The sequence below is a fragment of the Leptonychotes weddellii genome, chromosome 5, assembly GCF_054177405.1.
Source record: "Leptonychotes weddellii isolate Sample4059 chromosome 5, ASM5417740v2, whole genome shotgun sequence".
NCBI classification, from domain to species: Eukaryota; Metazoa; Chordata; class Mammalia; order Carnivora; family Phocidae; genus Leptonychotes; species Leptonychotes weddellii.
In genome coordinates, this window is record NC_138373.1 from 50,992,027 (window position 1) to 51,011,859 (window position 19,833).

General features: G+C 39.2%; 1 protein-coding gene across 8 annotated transcripts in view; it reads left to right on the forward strand.

Moving 5' to 3' along the window:
• The window catches only part of CACNB2 (calcium voltage-gated channel auxiliary subunit beta 2), a 363,494-nt gene that overhangs the window by 163,926 nt on the left and 179,735 nt on the right, over window positions 1-19,833 (forward strand). Inside the window, exon 1 of one of the 8 annotated variants that reach the window (XM_006736344.3) lies at window positions 13,174-14,199. The exons of the other annotated variants lie outside the window; for them this stretch is intronic. Coding sequence (XP_006736407.1) covers window positions 14,149-14,199 — 51 coding nt within the window. The 5' untranslated portion in view covers window positions 13,174-14,148. Of the gene's footprint in view, window positions 1-13,173; window positions 14,200-19,833 lie in introns of those variants that run through there. 8 annotated transcript variants of the gene reach the window in all.

Sequence of the window (19,833 nt, forward strand, 5' to 3'; positions counted from 1 at the left end):
GTGATTGGGGCTATGACAGAGGAATATGCAATGAATGGATAATGAAGGGAGCCTCTCAGCCTGAGAAGATCAGGGAAGGCTTCTGAAAGGAAGAGAAGCTTGAATTGGGTCTTTTTTTTTTTTTTTAAGATTTTATTTATTTATTTGATAGAGAGAGAGACAGCAAGAGAGGGAACACAAGCAGGGGGAGTGGGAGAGGGAGAAGCAGGCCTCCCGCTGAGCAGGGAGCCCGATGCGGGGCTCGATCCCAGGACTCTGGGATCATGACCCGAGCCGAAGGCAGACGCTTAACGACTGAGCCACCCAGGCGCCCCTTGAATTGGGTCTTAAAATGTGGCTGGAAGTCAGCCCAGGGAGTCCGAGGTGGGGAGAGGGGTCCATCCCACAGCAGAGATTTTGCTATCACTGCCGTCACAGACAATGAATGGGTGGTAGTGATCCAGAAATTTCCAGGAGAAATAAACCAATTGGGAAGTGAGTAATGTAGCATTCAGAGCAATGGAAATAATACTTAAAAAGTGGTTTATATTTATTGGAAACTTATGTGTGCCAGACACTGGGCTTAGCATTTTACGTATGTTGTCTCATGTGTTCCTGACACTAGCCTCATGGAAGATGTACAGTCAGTCTTTCCAGGCATGGTGACCTGTGACATAGTCACAGGGATATAGTGACCTGTGCGTAGAAGGGCCCTAACTTTGGGTTAATGTTCTGCCAGTGGCATCTTGAAATTCTTAATAATCTTGGGCAAAGGGCGCCTGGGTGGCTCAGTTGGTTAAGCGACTGCCTTTGGCTCAGGTCATGATCCTGGAGTCCCTGGATCGAGTCCCGCATCGGGCTCCCTGCTCGGCAGGGAGTCTGCTTCTCCCTCTGACCCTCCCCGTTCTCATGTGCTCTCTCTCATTCTCTCTCTCTCAAATAAATAAATAAAATCTTTAAAAAAAAAAAATCTTGGGCAAAGGGCACCACATTTCCATCTTGCACTGCACCCTACAAATTATGTGGCTAGTCTAGAGGGTCTGCACTGTTAGTTGCAAAACCTGGGGCCTGTGGAGGAAAATCACTTGCCCTAGATCACACAGCTATTAAGCAGAAGAGTCAAGACCCCCGTCTAGTTCTTTGGGATGCTGATTCCTACTGTCCTAACTCCTGTGCTAGTCTCTTCCGCCTTCTATTTTCAAAATAAATGAATAACAGAAGATAGGAGCAACTACAAGTAACCTGAGCCTAGTATATTGAAATGGAAAGGAAAAAAAAATCAGTAGAGGAAAAGAAAAAATGGATCGAATGGTTAGTTTAGGAATGAATGAAACATGATCCTCTCATCATAGCCACCTTGAGTTAAGTATGGAAATCCAAAATAAGTAATTAGTCATGTAAAGCCCTTCCCCAGAGGAAACAGAGCTTTGAATTCACAATCATGTTCCAAGGTGACTCTGCTGTGTGTCTTGATTATCCAAACTGCAATTTGATGTTGACCCAGCTATGCTCTTTCTTGGTAGTTTATGCAAGAAAAGCCAAGAGCAGAAGATTCAGTCCAGGCAAAAGGAGCAGATGAAGGAAGACATGCAGCTCCTCCTTCCTCAGACTCCATCAGTACTCTTGTGCCCTCTGACTGTATTACATTAAAAATTGAAAATAAACAAGATCCCATTTGATCTTAATAAGCACAGCTCACTTGGAGGAGGTTCTTCTTTAAGATATCCTCATTTTTCTTTGGAATATGGCAGCTTATGCCTCTAACCATGAGATATGCTTCCAATTTTTATTAATGCTCCACATTAGTTCAGCAAGTAGAAAGTAATGATTTTTAAAAGCATTTCCTTGGACAACCCTTCCTTGAAGACTAATAAGTCCAGCTTCCATGATATTAAAAAATGATATTCCAGAACATTCATGATTTGTTCATTTTGTTTCAGATAAAACCTTGAAATATGTTCTTATGTTATTCCAAAGCACCTGCGGATTTCAGGGTCCAAGACAAGTGACCACAAAAGAACATGCCTATTATATGAAGAACATACTTTTTTTGTAAGTGTATTCATTACACGTTCATAATAAAAACAACATAATTCTCTTTTGATTCATTTCTTTAGCCTCCAAAAATATCAGATATACTTAAATACTATCTTGTGGAAATATGCACATCTGGAAATACTAAATTGCACCAGCAGTGTTTTTAATGACCACATTCATGCCTGTGCTCTGTTAAGGGCAGAAGTTTAAGATTGTATCTAACTAACTTCCTCTCATGAATGGCCAGGGTTCAGCACGCTAGGGCTTCTGGAGCTGGGACTGAGTGGGGACCAACAGGGCTGGTTTCAGACTTTGGGACCAAGGGAACTTGTGTCAAAGGCCTGGCTGAAGGCAGAATGCTAATTGAGGACAGGTCAGAAGTGCCAAATGCTCGTAGCAGATAGAAAGTTAGGACTGGATATGAAAAAGAGCTGCCTGTGGAGTGATTAGACCCTGTCACCAGTTCTCTGGAAGGATCCAAGACACCGGGAGACAGGGTGTATCATGGTAACATCAAGGGCTAGGTTTCAGGGTATGAATTCGAGAGCTACAAGAATTCAAGGCACAAAGACTGAACAGAGAACAATGATGAAACCTGCAGAGAGAAGAGGAGAATTTACACAGCTGTAATGCAATGGTTTTCTATCTTGGCTGCACATTAGAATCATCTAGGGAGCTTTTAAAACTCCACATGCCCAAGCTGCATCTCAGACCAATTAAGTCAGAATCTCGGGGGGTAGGATTCAGGCATCGGTAGAACTTAAAGCTCCCCAGGAGTTCCACTTTGCAACAAAGCTGAGAACCACTGGTTTCAAGCAAGCGGTGGTGTTTGCCCAATTTAACCACTTATGTATTGTGTGCATCATAATTCACACATTAACCACATAATACTTAAGTATCTTTATACTTAAGGTGCACTTATTTTTTCAAAGATTTTTTTATGTATTCATTTGAGAGAGAGAGAGAGCAGCGCAAGTGAGAGCACGAGCAGGGGGAAGGGCAGAGGGAGAAGCAGGGCGCCTGACATGGGGCTTGATCCCAGGACCCTGGGATCATGACCAGAGCCAAAGTCAGACGCTTAACCGACTGAGTCACCCAGGTGCCCCTTAAGATGCACTTATATAGTCGATCTACACATACATTAGGGAGTTCTGCTTATCAGATCGTAGTGTTCATCATCAAAGGCGGGGACCTCTGAAACAGACAGCACATTCTGTCACCATCAGAGACCAGTACAGAAAAGCAAGACATTTATCCTGAAGAGACTACTTACACTGACATATATTTGGGGCTCAATGAAAGGAATCAACCACTATAAGGGTGGGTGCAGGGCTCATTTGGAAATTTGTAGTGTATGATTTCATCGGATAGGTAGAGAATAAGGAGACAATTTTAAAACTTCATGTTTATTTTTGGGATATCTCCAGTTTTTCATCTGATACTCAGAGAATCATTTTGACCTCAAAGATCTTCTGAAATGGTCTCTGGGTCCTCAGTCCACACTTCGAGAACTGCCAACCTGAGGAATGTACGCGGTGAAAGTAGTTAGGAGTACAGATCTGTAGATGTATTTCCCACTTTTCTCCTTCACGCTCTGTCCTTCACTTGTGAGAATTTTATTTTTATGCCTGTTTCCCTTATCCTTTCTTCACTCAGTTGTGGTACATGATGAACTCAGACTGAATGTGTGTATTCTGGGCCAGGTAGGAATAAACGCTATTGATGTAGATGCACAATTGTACTACAAAAAAGAATCATAAACGCTCAGGAAAAAGTACTACAAAAAAGAATCATAAACGCTCAGGAAAAAGGTCCTCCCAAATAAAGCACTAAGAAGTTGTTAATCTCATTTTAAAACATGAATAAGGGTCCCACTCGTAATATAGTCCAAAATTCCTCAAAAAATAAGAGCAAGAGTCTCAAGTTTTTCTCATAAAAGCAAATGATGAAACCTGCCACCATTGTTTTAAGAATGTGGTTGGGAATATATTTTTTTCTTAGAGTTGGTACTCCTAAATCATCCCATAATAAAAATAGTGTGTGGGGGAGATATAAGCTTTAAAGATGGGTCTGTGTATGTAGTAAAAATTAGGGAGTAAACGTCTACATTTTTGTGATTTACACTAAATTTACATCTAGAAAAATCAACTCATTTCACTACTTCATCAGAGGAATTGGTAAAATTAAATCATATGGTAAGAGCCATTCCTTTTGAGCTCATGATCTTATTTTTAGCAGTCCTGTATGCTTTTCTGTATCCCTAATTCATTGTTTCCCCTAGATCTATTTTTTAATCTATTTTCTTTATCTACTTAATTTTATTCTGTTGTACTGAATTTATAAATTCATGTTTTTAAAACTTAGAAGCTCATTGTAGATTAGGAAAATGGATGCTGGGGCTAGGTGGTGGGGAGAAATAGGGAGAAGATGATAAAAGGGTCCAGACTTTTAGCTATAGGATGAGTAAGCTCTGACGATCTCAGGTATAACATGATGACTACAATGGACAACACGAGGTGTTCCCGCACTCACTACAAAAAGATACCACGCGAGATGATCAATATGTTAATTAACTAGATGGGAGCGAGCTTTTCACAATGTACATGTATATATCAAACCAGCACGATGCTCACTTTAAATATCCTACAATTTTCTATGTCAATTACACCTGACTAAAGCTGGAATCTTAAAGATTAGACAAATAAGTCCTAAAAATCATATTCACTATTTAATACTTACAATGTTTGGCAGACTTTATTTAGGTCTGTATTATATGATCAACTTGCAAATGCAGCGAGATATCAGATATGCTCCTTCTAGGACTCACTATGTCATCAAGGTTTAGTTTGAGTAAGAATTGGGTGAAAATTTGATTAACCAAGCAAGTGCCAAATTATTTTGGCCAATTTTTTTTTTTACCTAAATTAGTTTTGAATCTCCTAGAGATTATAACTGGAAGCTCTAACTAATTGAGACTATTGTATAAAGTCTCTTTCCTCCAGCGTGTTTAACAGAATAGCAATTTTAGGACTGTTAGTGGTAGGACTAGACTAAGTCATTAGTCTCTCTTTGGAGTGACCAGTTGAACAACCTCTCTTTACATTGGAAGCTTCTGAGGCTTCAGGCATATCAAGTCACTTAACCAGTTAGTTAATGGCAGCAGAGTTGGAACTCACTCCATTCTACTACCTCTGAGTCTAGTGTCCTTTCCACTTTATTGAATGTACTTTCAGATTGTACTAGATAGTAGACTAGACCATCCTCTTCCAAAAGCAGAAAGAGAGCATGTTCATGGTGACCATAATAAAGCTGAAACTAGCATGGTGGACAAGCCAGATGTTCTATACTCATTCTAATGGAGAGGCAAATATGATCTAGAAATCAATACCTTGGGTACCTTCAATGATTGCTATAAGCTGTAGAGAAAATCAAACAGGGTCCTGTGACAGAGAGTAGTTCCACCTTGGTCCCAGAGATCAGGGCTGCTCTGAGGAGAGGAGTTTACCTGAATGATGCAAGAAGGAGGCAGCCATGTGTGTGTCTCTGGGGAAAGCATTCCAACTGGATAGAAGAGCAAATGCAGATCCCTGACACTGGAATGCATGTGGTGCAGTCTGGGGACATCAGGAAGGCCACTGTGTCTTCCGCTGTGGCGCCAACGGGCAGCATGAGGGGAGGTGAGGTCAGAAATGTGGCCAGGAGCCAGTTCTCACCAGCCCTGCACTCTGTGCTTATTTCAGCTGCACTGAGAAACCATTAGAAGATTTTAAGCAGCAGAGTGATCAAAACGAATTCATGCTTTAAAAAAGACAACTTTGGGCGCCTGGGTGGCTCAGTTGGTTGAGCAACTGCCTTTGGCTCAGGTCATGATCCTGGAGTCCCTGGATCGAGTCCCGCATTGGGCTCCCTGCTCGGCGAGGAGCCTGCTTCTCCCTCTGACCCTCCCCCCTCTCATGTACTCTCTCTCTCTCATTCTCGCTCTCTCAAATAAATAAATAAATCTTTAAAAAAAAAAAAAAGACAACTTTGGGGGCGCCTGGGTGGCTCAGTCGGTTAAGCATCCAACTCTTGATTTGGGCTCGGGTCATGATCTCAGGGTTGTCGGATCAAGCCCCGCATCAGGGTCCCTGCTCAGCGCAGAGTCTACTTGTCCCTCTCCCTCTGCTCCTCCCCCCTACTCACTCTCTCTCACTCTCTCTCATAAGTAAATGAATAAAATCTTTAAAAAGAAGGGACAACTTTGGCTATCTGTGGAGATGGGACAGTAACCATGAAGTGAGTTAGGGGCTATTGCCAAGCAGGTCATAAGAGAGGTGACAAAGTTTGGCTCGAGTGGACAGGACTTGCCAGTGAGTTTTTGGCCTGGCGCCAGGAGAACAGTGGTGCTGTTCACTACAGTGTGCAGGACTGGGGTGTTGGGTGGGGGAAGAATAAGTAGTTCCTCTGGAGGCAAGTATGTTGAGAATCCTATTGGAAGTTCATGGGGAGGTGTCTTGTTGGCGCTACATGCAAGAGCCTGGAACTCAAAGACCTCGAATATTTAGGTCCGCCTCACAGAAACTGAGGGTAGGGAATCCAGGAGTAGGGGATAATTACTCCCTCAACTCAGGTGAGAAGTGAAAATTTCAGGTGGAAAGCCCTTAAGATGGCAGAATAGAGCAGGGCTGGGAGAAGAGGATTAAGAAATGGGGTGTAGGGCGCCTGGGTGGCTCAGTTGGTTAAGCGACTGCCTTCGGCTCAGGTCATGATCCTGGAGTCCCGGGATCAAGTCCCGCGTCGGGCTCCCTGCTCGGCGGGGAGTCTGCTTCTCCCTCTGACCCTCCTCTCTCTCATGCTCTCTGTCTCTCATTCTCTCTCTCAAATAAATAAATAAAATCTTTAAAAAAATAAAAAAATGAAATAAAATAAAAACTCATTTCCTCGGGCGCCTGGGTGGCTCAGTTGGTTAAGCGACTGCCTTCAGCTCAGGTCATGATCCTGGAGTCCCGGGATCGAGTCCTGCATCAGGCTCCCTGCTCTGCAGGGAGTCTGCTTCTCCCTCTGCCCTCTTCCCTCTTGTGCTCTCTCTCTCTCATTCTCTCTCTCTCAAATAAATAAATAAATAAATCTTTAAAAAAAAAAAAAGAAATAGGGTGTGTGTATGTTTGGGGTCAGGGTATCTCAAAAACACAGTGCAAACCCAGCACTTGAGATAACCTCCTTAATCCCCAGCACACACCTCATATTGCATAATTCAGTGGCAATTGTTTTAAAGGGAAATATTGAAACTTTAAACACAACACATTGAATTACATAGGTTCATTCAGTGACTATAGAAAGTCACCAGCAGTTTATCCTATAGATCACTCTGGAAAGACATTTAATGATAAGGAGAGTTTTATTATGTTAAATGCAGGTTGCAGGTACCAAAAAAATTATGAACTATGCCTTTTGGGGTCAAATTTATTTATTTATTTATTTTTATTTTTATTTTTTTATTTTTTATTTTTTAAAGATTTTATTTATTTATTTGACAGAGAGACACACAGCGAGAGAGGAAACACAAGCAGGGGGCAGTGGGAGAGGGAGAAGCAGGCTTCCCGCGGAGCAGGGTGCCTGATACGGGACTAAATCCCAGGACCCTGGGATCATGACCTGAGCCGAAGGCAGACGCTTAACGACTGAGCCACCCAGGTGCCCTTGGGGTCAAATTTACAGTAGAAGAGATCTATGGGGGAATAAAAAGGTCAAAGGAGCCCCCAAAGCACCCTCTCCTCCTTTTATTTGTCCTAGAATAGTCTGAAGTAGCAGTTTTGATGTAGATTAAAATTACTGTGGCTGTTTATTAATAACAGTACTCAAGGATATTTTCAAGTCTATCTTAGCCAATAGTGAGGGAAAACAAACGGTGGAGAAGAGAGTTCCTTTCAGCTCTTGTAGTTGGTCAGTTATGATATGTTTGAAATTAGTACATTGTCTCAGAAAGAAAGTTGTTTGGCCAAAGTAAGTTCTTAACTAATGGTAAAGTGCATAATATATTAAAAAAAGGGGGGAGCAGCTCTTTTATCAAGGAGGGACAAAGGACAAGAACGTAGCTGAATTCCATCCACTGCTAGATTTTTTTGAAATAAAAAGAGGGGAGCTTTCTTTATTGGAGTGGCTCTGATTTAAATGAAGATTCTCCCCTCCTCTGCAGCTAGATGAATTAGGGCCACGATTGATAACAGGCTATTTACGGGAATAAAACGTGAGGGAAGAAATTGAACAGCACGACCATTTGGGTCAAACAGTACAGATGTGGGGAAAAATTGCTTTGTTCTTTCTCATGTTCCTCTGAATCAATAACCAGTAGAAATTTGTTGGAATTTGTTGTCACATGAAATAAAAAGATAAATAAACTTAGTGACAACAATATCAGGCAGAAAGAAAATTCAATTATAAATGTGACTATTTTCATTTTGGGTTTTTTGTTTGTTTGTTTTCTCTATGGCATTTGGAATTGTTTCCTATTTTTATTTCTTGAGAAAAACAATGTGCTTGGCTGTTACTTACGAAAAACACATGGGAGGTTTAGAGTGTACACACACGTTAAGAATTTTGTTTTCTGTTATGATTCACTGTCTGGCTAATGCACGCCATGATTATCCATATTTGTACACATATCGTGTGGCCTTTTGTAAGCAAAGACGACACTGTTGATGGCAGGAGGTCTACACTGGGGTGTGATCAAGGGAGTTTCTTTTTTCACAATCCTTGCCGGTTAGATAAACAGTCTGGCCTTTGAAGTCTAGAGTGGCCACTCGAAATACGTGATCTCCAAAATTTTGCCTTTTTTGTTTTGTTTTGTTTTTTGTCTCTTGGCAACATAACATATTTATACTCTGGCCGCCACCCCCCCCCCCCCCCCCCCATCCAGAAAGGTCTGCTGCTGTGTTAAGTTTAAAACGACAAATGGGACTGTTGCCTCCAATTGAGGATTCAGGACTATTGAAGCTCTCCTCCCTGCCTTCTGTTTATGTAGACAGATAATAACAATTCTGAATACAAATGTAGCAATACAGAGAACCCTTCTCTTGGCAGATTGGTGAGCATGCTTCTTTAGTTATAAAAGTAGCACTCCCGGAGTTCTCTAGTTCTAATGTCAATTTCATGAAGCCTTTTTCACAGTTTAGCAAAGACAATTTAGGGGTGCTTGGGGGTGTTGGTAGAAGGGAATTGGAAACAAGCTAAAGCAAAGGATTAGTGAGTGGTGTGAATGCCAGTAGGGACTGCAGAAACCTCTGGTCCTTCCATCCGAAATCTGACACCAAGGTAGCCCGTGGTCTAGATAAGATTAGATTAGATTACTGGTTTCTCGGTAGAAAATCATAGCATAACCAGGCATGTGGCTGAGCTCCCAGGGGCTGCCTCTGAAATGTTCCCGATTCACAGAGCTCGGCTTCCCCTGTCCCCGTCCTTTGCCTCTCCAACCCTCTCTATCCCACATTGAGGCAACCTGGGTGATAATTTAAAGTGCTTCACGTTGATAGCATTGATATAAAGGGCACATTTATATCAGATTTCTCAACCTCAGCACTATTGACATATTGAGCTGGAAAATTATTTGTTGTGGGAGACTGGCCTGTGCATTATAGGATGTTTAGCAGCGTCCTTGGCTTCTACTCACTAGATGCCAGTAAACCACCCACCCGTCCCAGTGTGGCAATCAAAACTGTCCCTCGACATTGCTAAATGTCCCCTAGGGGCAAAATCATTCCCAGCTGAGAACCACCTAGTTATAACAAAGAAAACTAACATTTATTTGTCATCTCTGATGTGCCAGATGAGTATTAGATGTTTCATATAATCCTGACAATTCTCTTTTGAAGTCTTCTCCCCTTTTCATAGATTAGGAACCTGAGGGATGGCAAGGATAATTGTTGCTATTTGTTTTCTTTTGTTCTGGTTTTTTTTTTTTTTTTTAGTTTTCCAGTACTTAACAATGAAAATGCTTTATAAAACCAGGGAAATTATTTTATACCTAGAAAAAAACAGAAAATGTCATTTTTAATATTTTTATCTATACTGTGTGTATTTTAGACATTCTCTAAATTACAAACACTTAACTTGAAAATTTGCCAAACATATGAAAAACCAAAAAATCACTACTGGAGGGGCACCTGGATGGCTCAGTCGGTTGAGCATCCGACTCTTGGTTTCGGCTCAGGTCATGATCTTGGGGTTGTGGGATCAAGCCCTGCATTGGGCTCCACACTCAGTGCGTGATCTGCTTAAGATTCTCTCCCTCTCCCCCTCCCCCCCATCAAATAAATAAATAAAATCTTTGAAAAAAAATCACTACTGGATATTGACTTACCCACCTAAATTAAGGTCGCTTTCCCTTTCGTACCCGCTTAACACTGGACAGTGACCAAATTATCTTGGATTTGTCATTTCTTCTGGTATCTGGCATGATAAACTGATCTAAAATCCTGCATGTAGTTCTATTATCACCTTCCTGATTATACTTTCAATAGTCTATTTGTTCCTGATACCTGTATCTCTTACATCACCTCTCTTCTTCTCTGTTTCTCTTTGTCTTCCCAGAGTCCTCAAGAAAATATCCCTCAGTTCCATTTGAAAGGAAGAAAAAATCCTATTTAATGTGTGAAAAAAATGCTATTCCTGTAACAGGGACATACTCTTGTTTAGTATTAAAGAAACTATAGGAGCTTGGAAAGGCATTGAAATTGGCTTCCAGAATTTCCGTCCTCCTCCTCCTTTTCAAACCCCAGTTGTTTTTTGCTTACCTGAAATCAACATTAGTGACTGACATTTTTCTATTGGAAGTATATTTTAGTGGCATTATATACTAATATGGGCTAGACTTGGAAAGCTAGCAATCACATATGTCATTGTCAGAAACATTGAAGGCTGATATCCAAGCGTAATTTTTCAAAAATTTCAGAATGTTTATTGCAGATAAATGTACAATGAATATGTGTCAAATATTTTTTTTTTAATTTATTGAGGAAACTGGAAGGATGGTAAAACCAGTTTAAAAGATTATGGGAGAGACCTAAGTATTTATAGTCATTGAAAGGAAGATACAGGGCTAAGACTGTTAAATTAGATACAGAACTGGTTACTGCTGTACCAGGCAATAATACAGTCCATTGGCAGGGGGGGTTATCTTTTATACAAGATGGAAATCATTAGCATTTTTACTAGACGAATTTGTTTCTACTGGTCAAATTCATTGGCATTTCTATCAGCTTTCTACAAATTAATATCTACCCTCACAAATATATAAAATATCCTAATCTGAAGTAAATAATGAGTTAAACAAAGGTTTCTAATTTCCCTAGAAAATTGGATAATCCTTGGTTGCCAGTTAGACACTTAAAACTTTTGGGAGGGTCGAAAAAATAATATAAACCTATTATAAAAAGTTTGAAAAATACTAAATTTTTTATCTTTTATTTATTTATTTATTTGAGAGAGAGAGGGAGAGAGTGTGTGTGTGCACAAGCCAGGGGAGGGGCAGAGGGAGAGAGAGAGACAATCTTAAGCAAACTCCCTGCTGAGTGCAGAGCCTGATGCAGGGATTGATCTCAGGACCCTAAGATCATGATCTGAGCTGAAATCAAGACTTGGATGCTTAACCGACTGAGCCACCCAGGCACCCCAAAATACTAAATTGTTTAAAAGGAGAGAAAAAAAAAAAAACCTACCTTCAACCCACTACCCAGATGCAGCCACTATAAATAGAATTCATGTTTCCTTATAAGTTTTTCTCTAAATATTTTTAACAGTGGAGTCACTATTATGAGAAAAAAAATTGGTAAGCTACTCTTTTTCTTTTACTTACTCTCATATATCGTATGTATTGTGTTATGTAATGAAAGTGTCCTATAAACATTTTTATGTCTATATAATGATTTGGCATTTTTGATTCATTCTTTCCATTCTTTTTTCTAATCCTAAAATTATTTCTTTATTATGAATAAATAATGTATTTATTATGAATTTTTCAGAGTTACAAAAAATACATAGAAAATAATATAGTGGCCAATTTCTAGTTTAAGAAATAAAAGATCACTGGGGAGCCTAGGTGGCTCAGTCAGTTACGCGTCTGCCGTCAGCTCAGGTCATGATCCAAGGGTCCTGGGATCGAGTCCTGCATCAGGCTCCCTGCTTCTCTCTCTCCCTCTTCCTGCCTCTCTTCCTGCTTGTGTGCTCTATCTTTCTGTCAAATAAATAAGTAAAATCTTTAAAAAAAAAAAAAGAAATAAAATATCAGTAATAGAGTTGCCCCATTCTCCAGTAATTCTTCCAGATGTACTCCTTTCAAGATGTAACCACTCTCCTGCATTTAGTACTTTTTCATATTTATTTCTATACTTTCACTACCTATAGAAAGCATATAGTATTTTTGCACATTGTCAAAACTTTTTACAAATTGTATCCTAGGTTCTTAAGGTATAAAGGTCCTACAACTTGCTTTTCTCTGTGGACATGTTTGTGGGGATTTAATCCATGTAGTTACTTATAAACCCTTTACTCCCCTTGCTGTAGTGTCTCAAACCTTGTTTATCCACATTCCTGTTGCTACACATTGAATTTGTTACCAGGTTTTTACTAAAATCCCCAATGTTGCTAGGGACATTCTGTTCCTACAGTTCCGTGTGGTTGTGTGAGGGAAAGAATGGCCAGCAAAGGCATGATCATTAACAACTTCCCTGCCTTCACCTTTCACAAAATCCCAAACTTGGCTGTACCAATTTATACTCCCACCAACAACATCTGAGAGTCTGGTTGCTCTGCATCAGGGGTTAGCAAACCTTTTCTGGGAAGGACCGGACCAGAAATATTTAGGGCTTGGTAAGCTACACGGTCTCTCTCATAACTCCCCAACTCTGCTCCTGTTACGCAACAGCAACCATCAACCTTACATAAATGAACGAACATGACCGTGTTCTCGTAAACCTTTGCTTGGGGACGCTGAAATTTGGATTTCATCTAATTTTCGTGTGTCACAAAATACAGTCTTCTTTGGATTTTTTTTTCAGCCATTTTAAAATGTAAAACACATTCTTAGCTTGTAGTTTATGCATGATGGGTAGCTGGTTAGGCTGTGCCAACAGCCCCTGCTTGATGTCCTCACCACGATCTGGTATTTCAAATACCTTAAATGTTTCTACCCTAATGGGTGTGAAATGGTAAATTGTGATTTTCATTTGTATTTCCGACCAGCAGTGAAGTCAAGCATTTTTCATGTTTCTTGGCCACTTGGGTTTTTCTCTTCTGTGGTTTATTTATTCATTTTTCTTCTCCTTATTCTTTTATATTGTGGGTCTTTTATTTATTGGCTTTTAGGAGCTCTTTCTCTCTTCTGGATAGTAATCCTTTGTTACATGCTTTGCAAACATGTTCTTAGAGTATAGTGGTTATTGTTCCATTTTTTAAAAGTCGTCTTTGGGTGAAAAGATGTTTTCAGTTGAAATAAAATTAAATTTATCCAAGTGGTATTTATTTGGCTGTGTGAAAAAAAAAATTGTATTTTTCATGCACAAGGAGAATGTGAAAGGTGACCACAAAAGAAAGATATCACTTTCTTGTATGCAAAGGAGGAAATACTTCTTCATCGGATGTAAGCACAAGAACATTCTCGCTTGTGTTCCAGACTTTTTTCACAGTCTAGTAGTTTTCTTGAACCTGGACAACTCGTCCAGTTGTGCAATCTGTTGTTCTATAGTAAAGAAAGTATCCTTAAGCACCGATGTTGCCAGTGTTGCCGGGAGGCTCGCATCTGACATTGATGAAATGTTAGTTGCTTTCACAAGTTTGCAGGCTTTGCTCTTGCAAGCCAGCTGACGTAATTGGAAGGAGAAAAAGACCCTCCCACTTGCGTTTGTTAATTGACTGATGAGCTTGTCTGCGATGCCTAAGTGATTCCAGAACAGAGAGAACTGTTACAATCTGAAGAACTTTAGAAAGTCACACTGGCTGGCTAAGGACGCACACCTCAAGCCAGCAAGGAAAAGGAGAGCAGTTGATATGCCGGTCAGCAAAGCAAGACTTGGCTGCCTTGAGCTTTTTTATTGAATTCTTGCCCCTGTGAAGCACATTCTTGCTCCCTGGAGAGCTGGGTCCACTTGGAACGGGGCTGGCATGCTTGACAGACGCCTCATGTCTCCTCAGACTAAGTACATCATTCCTGGGGTAAGCACTCGGGCAGGGAGGCAGGCCAGATGCAAGGTGTGGTTTAAAGAAAACAGGAATGTCCTTTATTGTTAGCGAGCTCAAGCTCAATCAGGTTCGTTGCTTCACTTTTTAAAAGTTTTGCTTATCTTGCCAGAAATGTCATTTGCAATGTGATTATGTAAATGTTCCGGAGGGGTTTAAGCAAGAAAAACTTTAACTCTGGTTTTTAAATTGTATGTAATTGAGATCAGTGTAGTAGCTTGTGGGAGAGAAAGAGCCTGGGAGATGCTGGAAAATGGAAATGCTTTCTCCAGCTGTGGACGGTCGGTCACTTGTTGCATTGAGCATCATACTGACAGCCTGGCCACTGAGCTGCTTTTTTTTTTTTCCCCAGAAGCCTTTCTATGTAAATCAAGATGATTTGACTTCCTGCATGGCTGCAAATTCAGATTTCATTGCTTGTCACTTCAAAAATTTGTGAATTTAATGAAATACAGAAATGGGAGTCTCTAATGTTTAAAAAAACCTAAGCACAGAGCTTTACTGTGCCAAGATTGGATGTTTGGGTCTTTTGATTCGAGATGGATCTTTGAAAGTAAAGATGACATCATTATGGGGGCCCTTTCTAAGGGAAGGCTTCCAAGAAAAGTAATCATCGTTCTAGAACCCAAACGTAAATTAGAGCCTGTAAAAAGAAAAACCCTAAGGTTACAAAGATCTGTGCTAATAGGACACAAAAATACCTTTTTAAAATCAATAAAATACAGCTTGCCTAGAAATTCTTTCCAAGGTACCTCAGCTCCAATCCACACTAAGTTCATCTAACGAAAAAACAAAAATACTTGCTGAGAAATACCTGTGTATGGTAATCACGTGTTACATCAGATGAAAGTATTAGCACAATCAGGAAACTGTGGGATGAGTCACTTAAATCTATGTGCTTTTAATGATCTTTTATTATATTTCATCTAAAATTTTCTAAGCACACCCTTTTCCTTGTGTTTGCCCCGTTAAATTTTGCATGGCACAGTTACATTTCTTTAGCCTCTGGCGTGCATGGCAATGTGCACACTAATTCTAAAGTGGCCACTCGCAAATATTTAATTTAGAAATTATTCAATACCTGTTTGTTCTGAGGGGCATCTGGAATCATCCTTTCCCGTAAACTTGCCTGCTTTCTAAGAATGTGATCACACACAAAATAGCTGTTATGGCTGTTTCTGCAGAGGAATTCTCTTACGAATTAGGAAAATGTATAATCCCGAACCCAAATTGCTAAGTATCCCAAATTGCCCAACGCATTCCAGTGGTCATTTTGAATATTTTCGGCAGTGAAGTTGGGCACAAAAACGTCACAGTTATTGAATTGGGATGTCAGTGTAGATGACTTCAAAATAGTTGAGTGGTTTATTGTACAGTTAATTTCAGTTCTGTGAAGGATGATGGGGACAGGGACGTTTTATCCTTTTAAACTACTTTCTCTCCCCCGATCCTAGATTTTTGTTTCCTATGACCTAATCACTTCTCATTTTAATTAATACCAGTGTTTGAATAGGCTGATAAATACGTGGATTTTTGCCTTAATGGTTAAAATTTAAAATAAGTCTTTATAAAGGCAATTCTCTTTCCATTTTACACCTTCATCCAGTCATTCTCAAAACTCCCCAGTAATGACAGAAGTTATTCTTTCAATTTGGACAATCATATAAAGGGAGATCATTTTAAAATCCATATATATCTATGCATATGTTTATGTGAATATGTATATGTATTATAGAATAACTTTTTAGGAGGTTGAATAAGCTACATGGCCCTTATTTTTGTTCTAATCAAGTATGATTTCAGCTTTTATATCCGTCGTACCTTAAAATCATGACAAATCCCAAATCACAAAAACACATTTAGAAACCATACATTTAATTCTTATCTTAGATTGAGGTGAAATTAATAAACCAGTAAAATTTGGTATTGATAATTACTTTTTCACTGTCTAGGGCAAAAAATATGACTCTGACTAGTATTAAGTGCATTTGTTACCTTTTTATGAATTCTGGTGTTGTTGCATTGTTAAGTTTCTTGAACTTGAATATTCTTTATGACTGAAAATGTGTACCGTAATTCTTAGATCAAGATGGGCACTCCCTCTATGTCCTTGCCTCCCTTCCTTCCAACAAAAGTGACCTGTCAGACTTGCGCAGGCTTTTCTGTTTATTTAGCACGTTACCTGCAATTTCATTTTTTTTTCTGACTGTGGTTAAGAGCAAAGTATTTGAATCCAGTCAGACTTGACTTTGACTATTAGGCCATTCCCTTAATAATAACTGTGTGATCAGCAAATTTTTATCATCTCTGAATTATAAAAGTAAGAATACTAATATCTGCGTTTCCAGTAGTGGTAAGAACTTTTCTTAAAAATCGCAATGCATATAGACTGGTTAGCACAGTACCTACTGTTACTAAGGGAATGCACTTACCTATCTACATTTTCTACCATGGCTAATAATGAAAGAACTTAGCTCTGAGATCCAAAACCATGATCTCTAGGAGAGGCAGCAAGGGAAATTTGTGAGCTGTTTTTGATTTGCATATTGGAAGAAAGAGAGATTAAAATAAATAACGGCCCTGCGAAGTGGGACTCCTAATTGGATATCTGCGGACCTGGGATCAGAGGGCTGGGAGAAGGCAAGTGCAAACCCTCCGGAAATGATATGCAAATATTTGAGTCTACATATACATTCTCATTTTCTAGTTCCATAGATGCTCACTGTGGCCCTCAACTCCCAAACAGTAAAGCACCAGAGCTCCTGAAATACAATCAGTCCGAAAGAACAAAAAAAGATGAAGGAGATTAAATGTTCTAAGAAGTCTAGTAATTTTTGAATTATTATTCTTTCTTTCTCTTTACCTTTCTATTGCTATAGCAGTTGAGAAGGGAAAAAACAGGATGTTGACAGGAGCCCATGTATTCTGTAGGGGAGGAGAACTTTCCCTTTCTTCCCTTCTGGATTCTTTGGCTGCCCTCATAATTAAATTGACATGAAACAGATGAACAGGAAAAAAAACAAATTTAATTTTGTACATACGGGAACCCCATAAAAATACGAGACTCAAAGAAATGACTAAAGCAGGCAGTGTTTTTAAAAAAAGAAACAATACATTTGTGAAGAATTAACAAAACAGGGGTTTGGGCTTGAAGTAGCAAATTAGTGAAGGAGTAACAATAGGACTTTTGGCCTTGAATTCCCTCTCTCTGGTGGTAAGGACACTTTCTACTCTCTTGGTACAGGGAGGGTGTCTTCAAATGGGAGATTTATTTTCTGCTCTCGGGGACAAAGGAGGTTCAGAGTGTCCTTCTTGCACCAACTGTTTCTTGAGTAACTTTAATTTAAAAGAATGAATTATTTTGGGGTAGCATATTCTGCTCTCCAGGCCCACCTTTGAAATCCCCAAGGAGTTTCACAATTCAGAAGTTCAGTTGGTAAATTGCTCCAGTATTTTCCTGAATTGGTTTTCTTCGTCTTGAAAATAAATCAGTTAAAAATTTTTTAAATTTTTACCATTTTTAATTTTCAATTAAATAGATGATGTACAATATTATATTAGTTTCAGGTATTCAGCATAGTAGTTTGACATTTATATACACTGTGAAATGCTCATCATAATAAATCTAGTTACCATCTGTCACCATGCAAAGTTGCAACAATATTATTGACTGTATTCCCTGTGCTATGCTTCACATCTCCCTGACTTACTTATTTCATAACTAGAAGTTTATATCTCTTAATCCCTTCATCTATTTTGACCAACGCCCCACCTCTCTTTCCCCTCTGGCAACCACCAGTTTGCTCTCTGTATCCATGAGTCTGTCTCTGGTTTTGTTTATTTATTTTGTTTTTCAAATTCCACATATAAGTGAAATCATACCGTATCTGTCTTTCTCTGTCTGACTTATTTCCCTTAGCATAATACTCTGTAGTTTCATCCATGTTGTTACGAATGGCAAGACTTCATTTTTTATGGCTTTTTTTAAATAAGTATAAACACACACGGACACACACTCACCACATCTTTATCCATTCATCTATTGATGGACACTTAGGGTACTTTCATATCTTGGCTATTGTAAATAAAACTACCATGAACATAGGGATGGATATATCTTTTTCAGTTGGTGTTTTAATTTTCTTTGGATAAATACTACAGAAGTAGAATCACTGGTTTGTTTGGTATTCCTATTTTTAATTTTTTGAGAATCTCCATACTGTTTTCCATAGTGGATGTACCAATTTACATTCCCACCAACAGTTCATGAGTGTTCTCTTTTCCCCACATCCTTGCCAACACTTGTTATTTCTTGTCTTTTTAATACTAGCCATATTGACAGGTGTGAAGTAATATGTCATTGTGGTTTTAATTTGCATTTACCTGATGATAGTGATGTTGAGCATCTTTCCATGTGTCTGTTGTCTGTATGTCTACTTTGGAAAAATGTCTATTCGGGTCCTCTGCCCATTTTTAAATCATTGTTTTATGGTGTTGAGTTGGATGATTTTTAAAAAATATTTTGGTTATTAACACTTTATCAGATACATCATTTGCAAATATCTTCCTGTTCGGTAGGTTACCCTTTCATTTTGCTGATGATTTCACAATTAGGTATTTAGTAAGAGGCATTTCTATGGAAACAAAATAAAAATAAGGGTTAATGATTTGAGCAAATTATAAACCCAGTCTGAGTTCTGCAGGTCATCAGTCAAGATTTCTAGATTGAACTCAAAGCATTTTCCGATAAAATGAGGACAGGCAGTAGCAATCTAACAGATTTCCTGGTTTGAAGTTTGGATGTCTCTGGTGATCTTCACGAGTGGCCACACAGCAATAAGCATGAAGACTGTTTATACTTGAGCTGTTGTGATGATTTCCCTAAAGTTTGTATCAAGTTGTCCAACTTTAGTTTGCATGGCTTTAAAAAAAAGAGCAGTTTTAGTTCTCAGTGATTCCAAGTCAGAGGGTGGGAGAACATTGGAAATTTTGGAAAATTGGAAATGGGTTATTTTGGAACATTAGAGCCAGATATTGGAGAAAACTAGAAGAATTCAGATCCAGTTACTTTACAGTTAGTACAGGACAGGAATTTGATATCCAAAAGGGTTTATTTATAGTTTTCCACTGAAACAAAATTTTTCTCTGTACAGTTACCCCTATTTCTATCAAAGATAAAGTAAGACTAATTTTTTGCAAAATAAGTCTAGGCCCATTAAACTTGGCCTGATTATTTACATTAAGTACAGCAAGAATAACAGTTGACCATATGGACTTTTCAAAGTTTGCTTTGCTGAAACATTTTTTAAAAGATTTATTTATTCTTATTAAAAAAAAAAAAAAGGGCGCCTGGGTGGCTCAGTTAGTTAAGCAACTGCCTTCAGCTCAGGTCACGATCCTGGAGTCCCAGGATCGAGTCTCACATCGGGCTCCCTGCTCAGCAGGGAGTCTGCTTCTCCCTCTGACCCTCCTCCCTCTCGTGCTCTCTGTCTCTCATTCTCTCTCTTTCAAATAAATAAATAAAATCTTTAAAAAAAATTTTTTTAAAAGACTTATTTATTCATTTATTTATTTGAGAGGGAGAGAGAGAGAGCATGAGTAGGGGGAGGG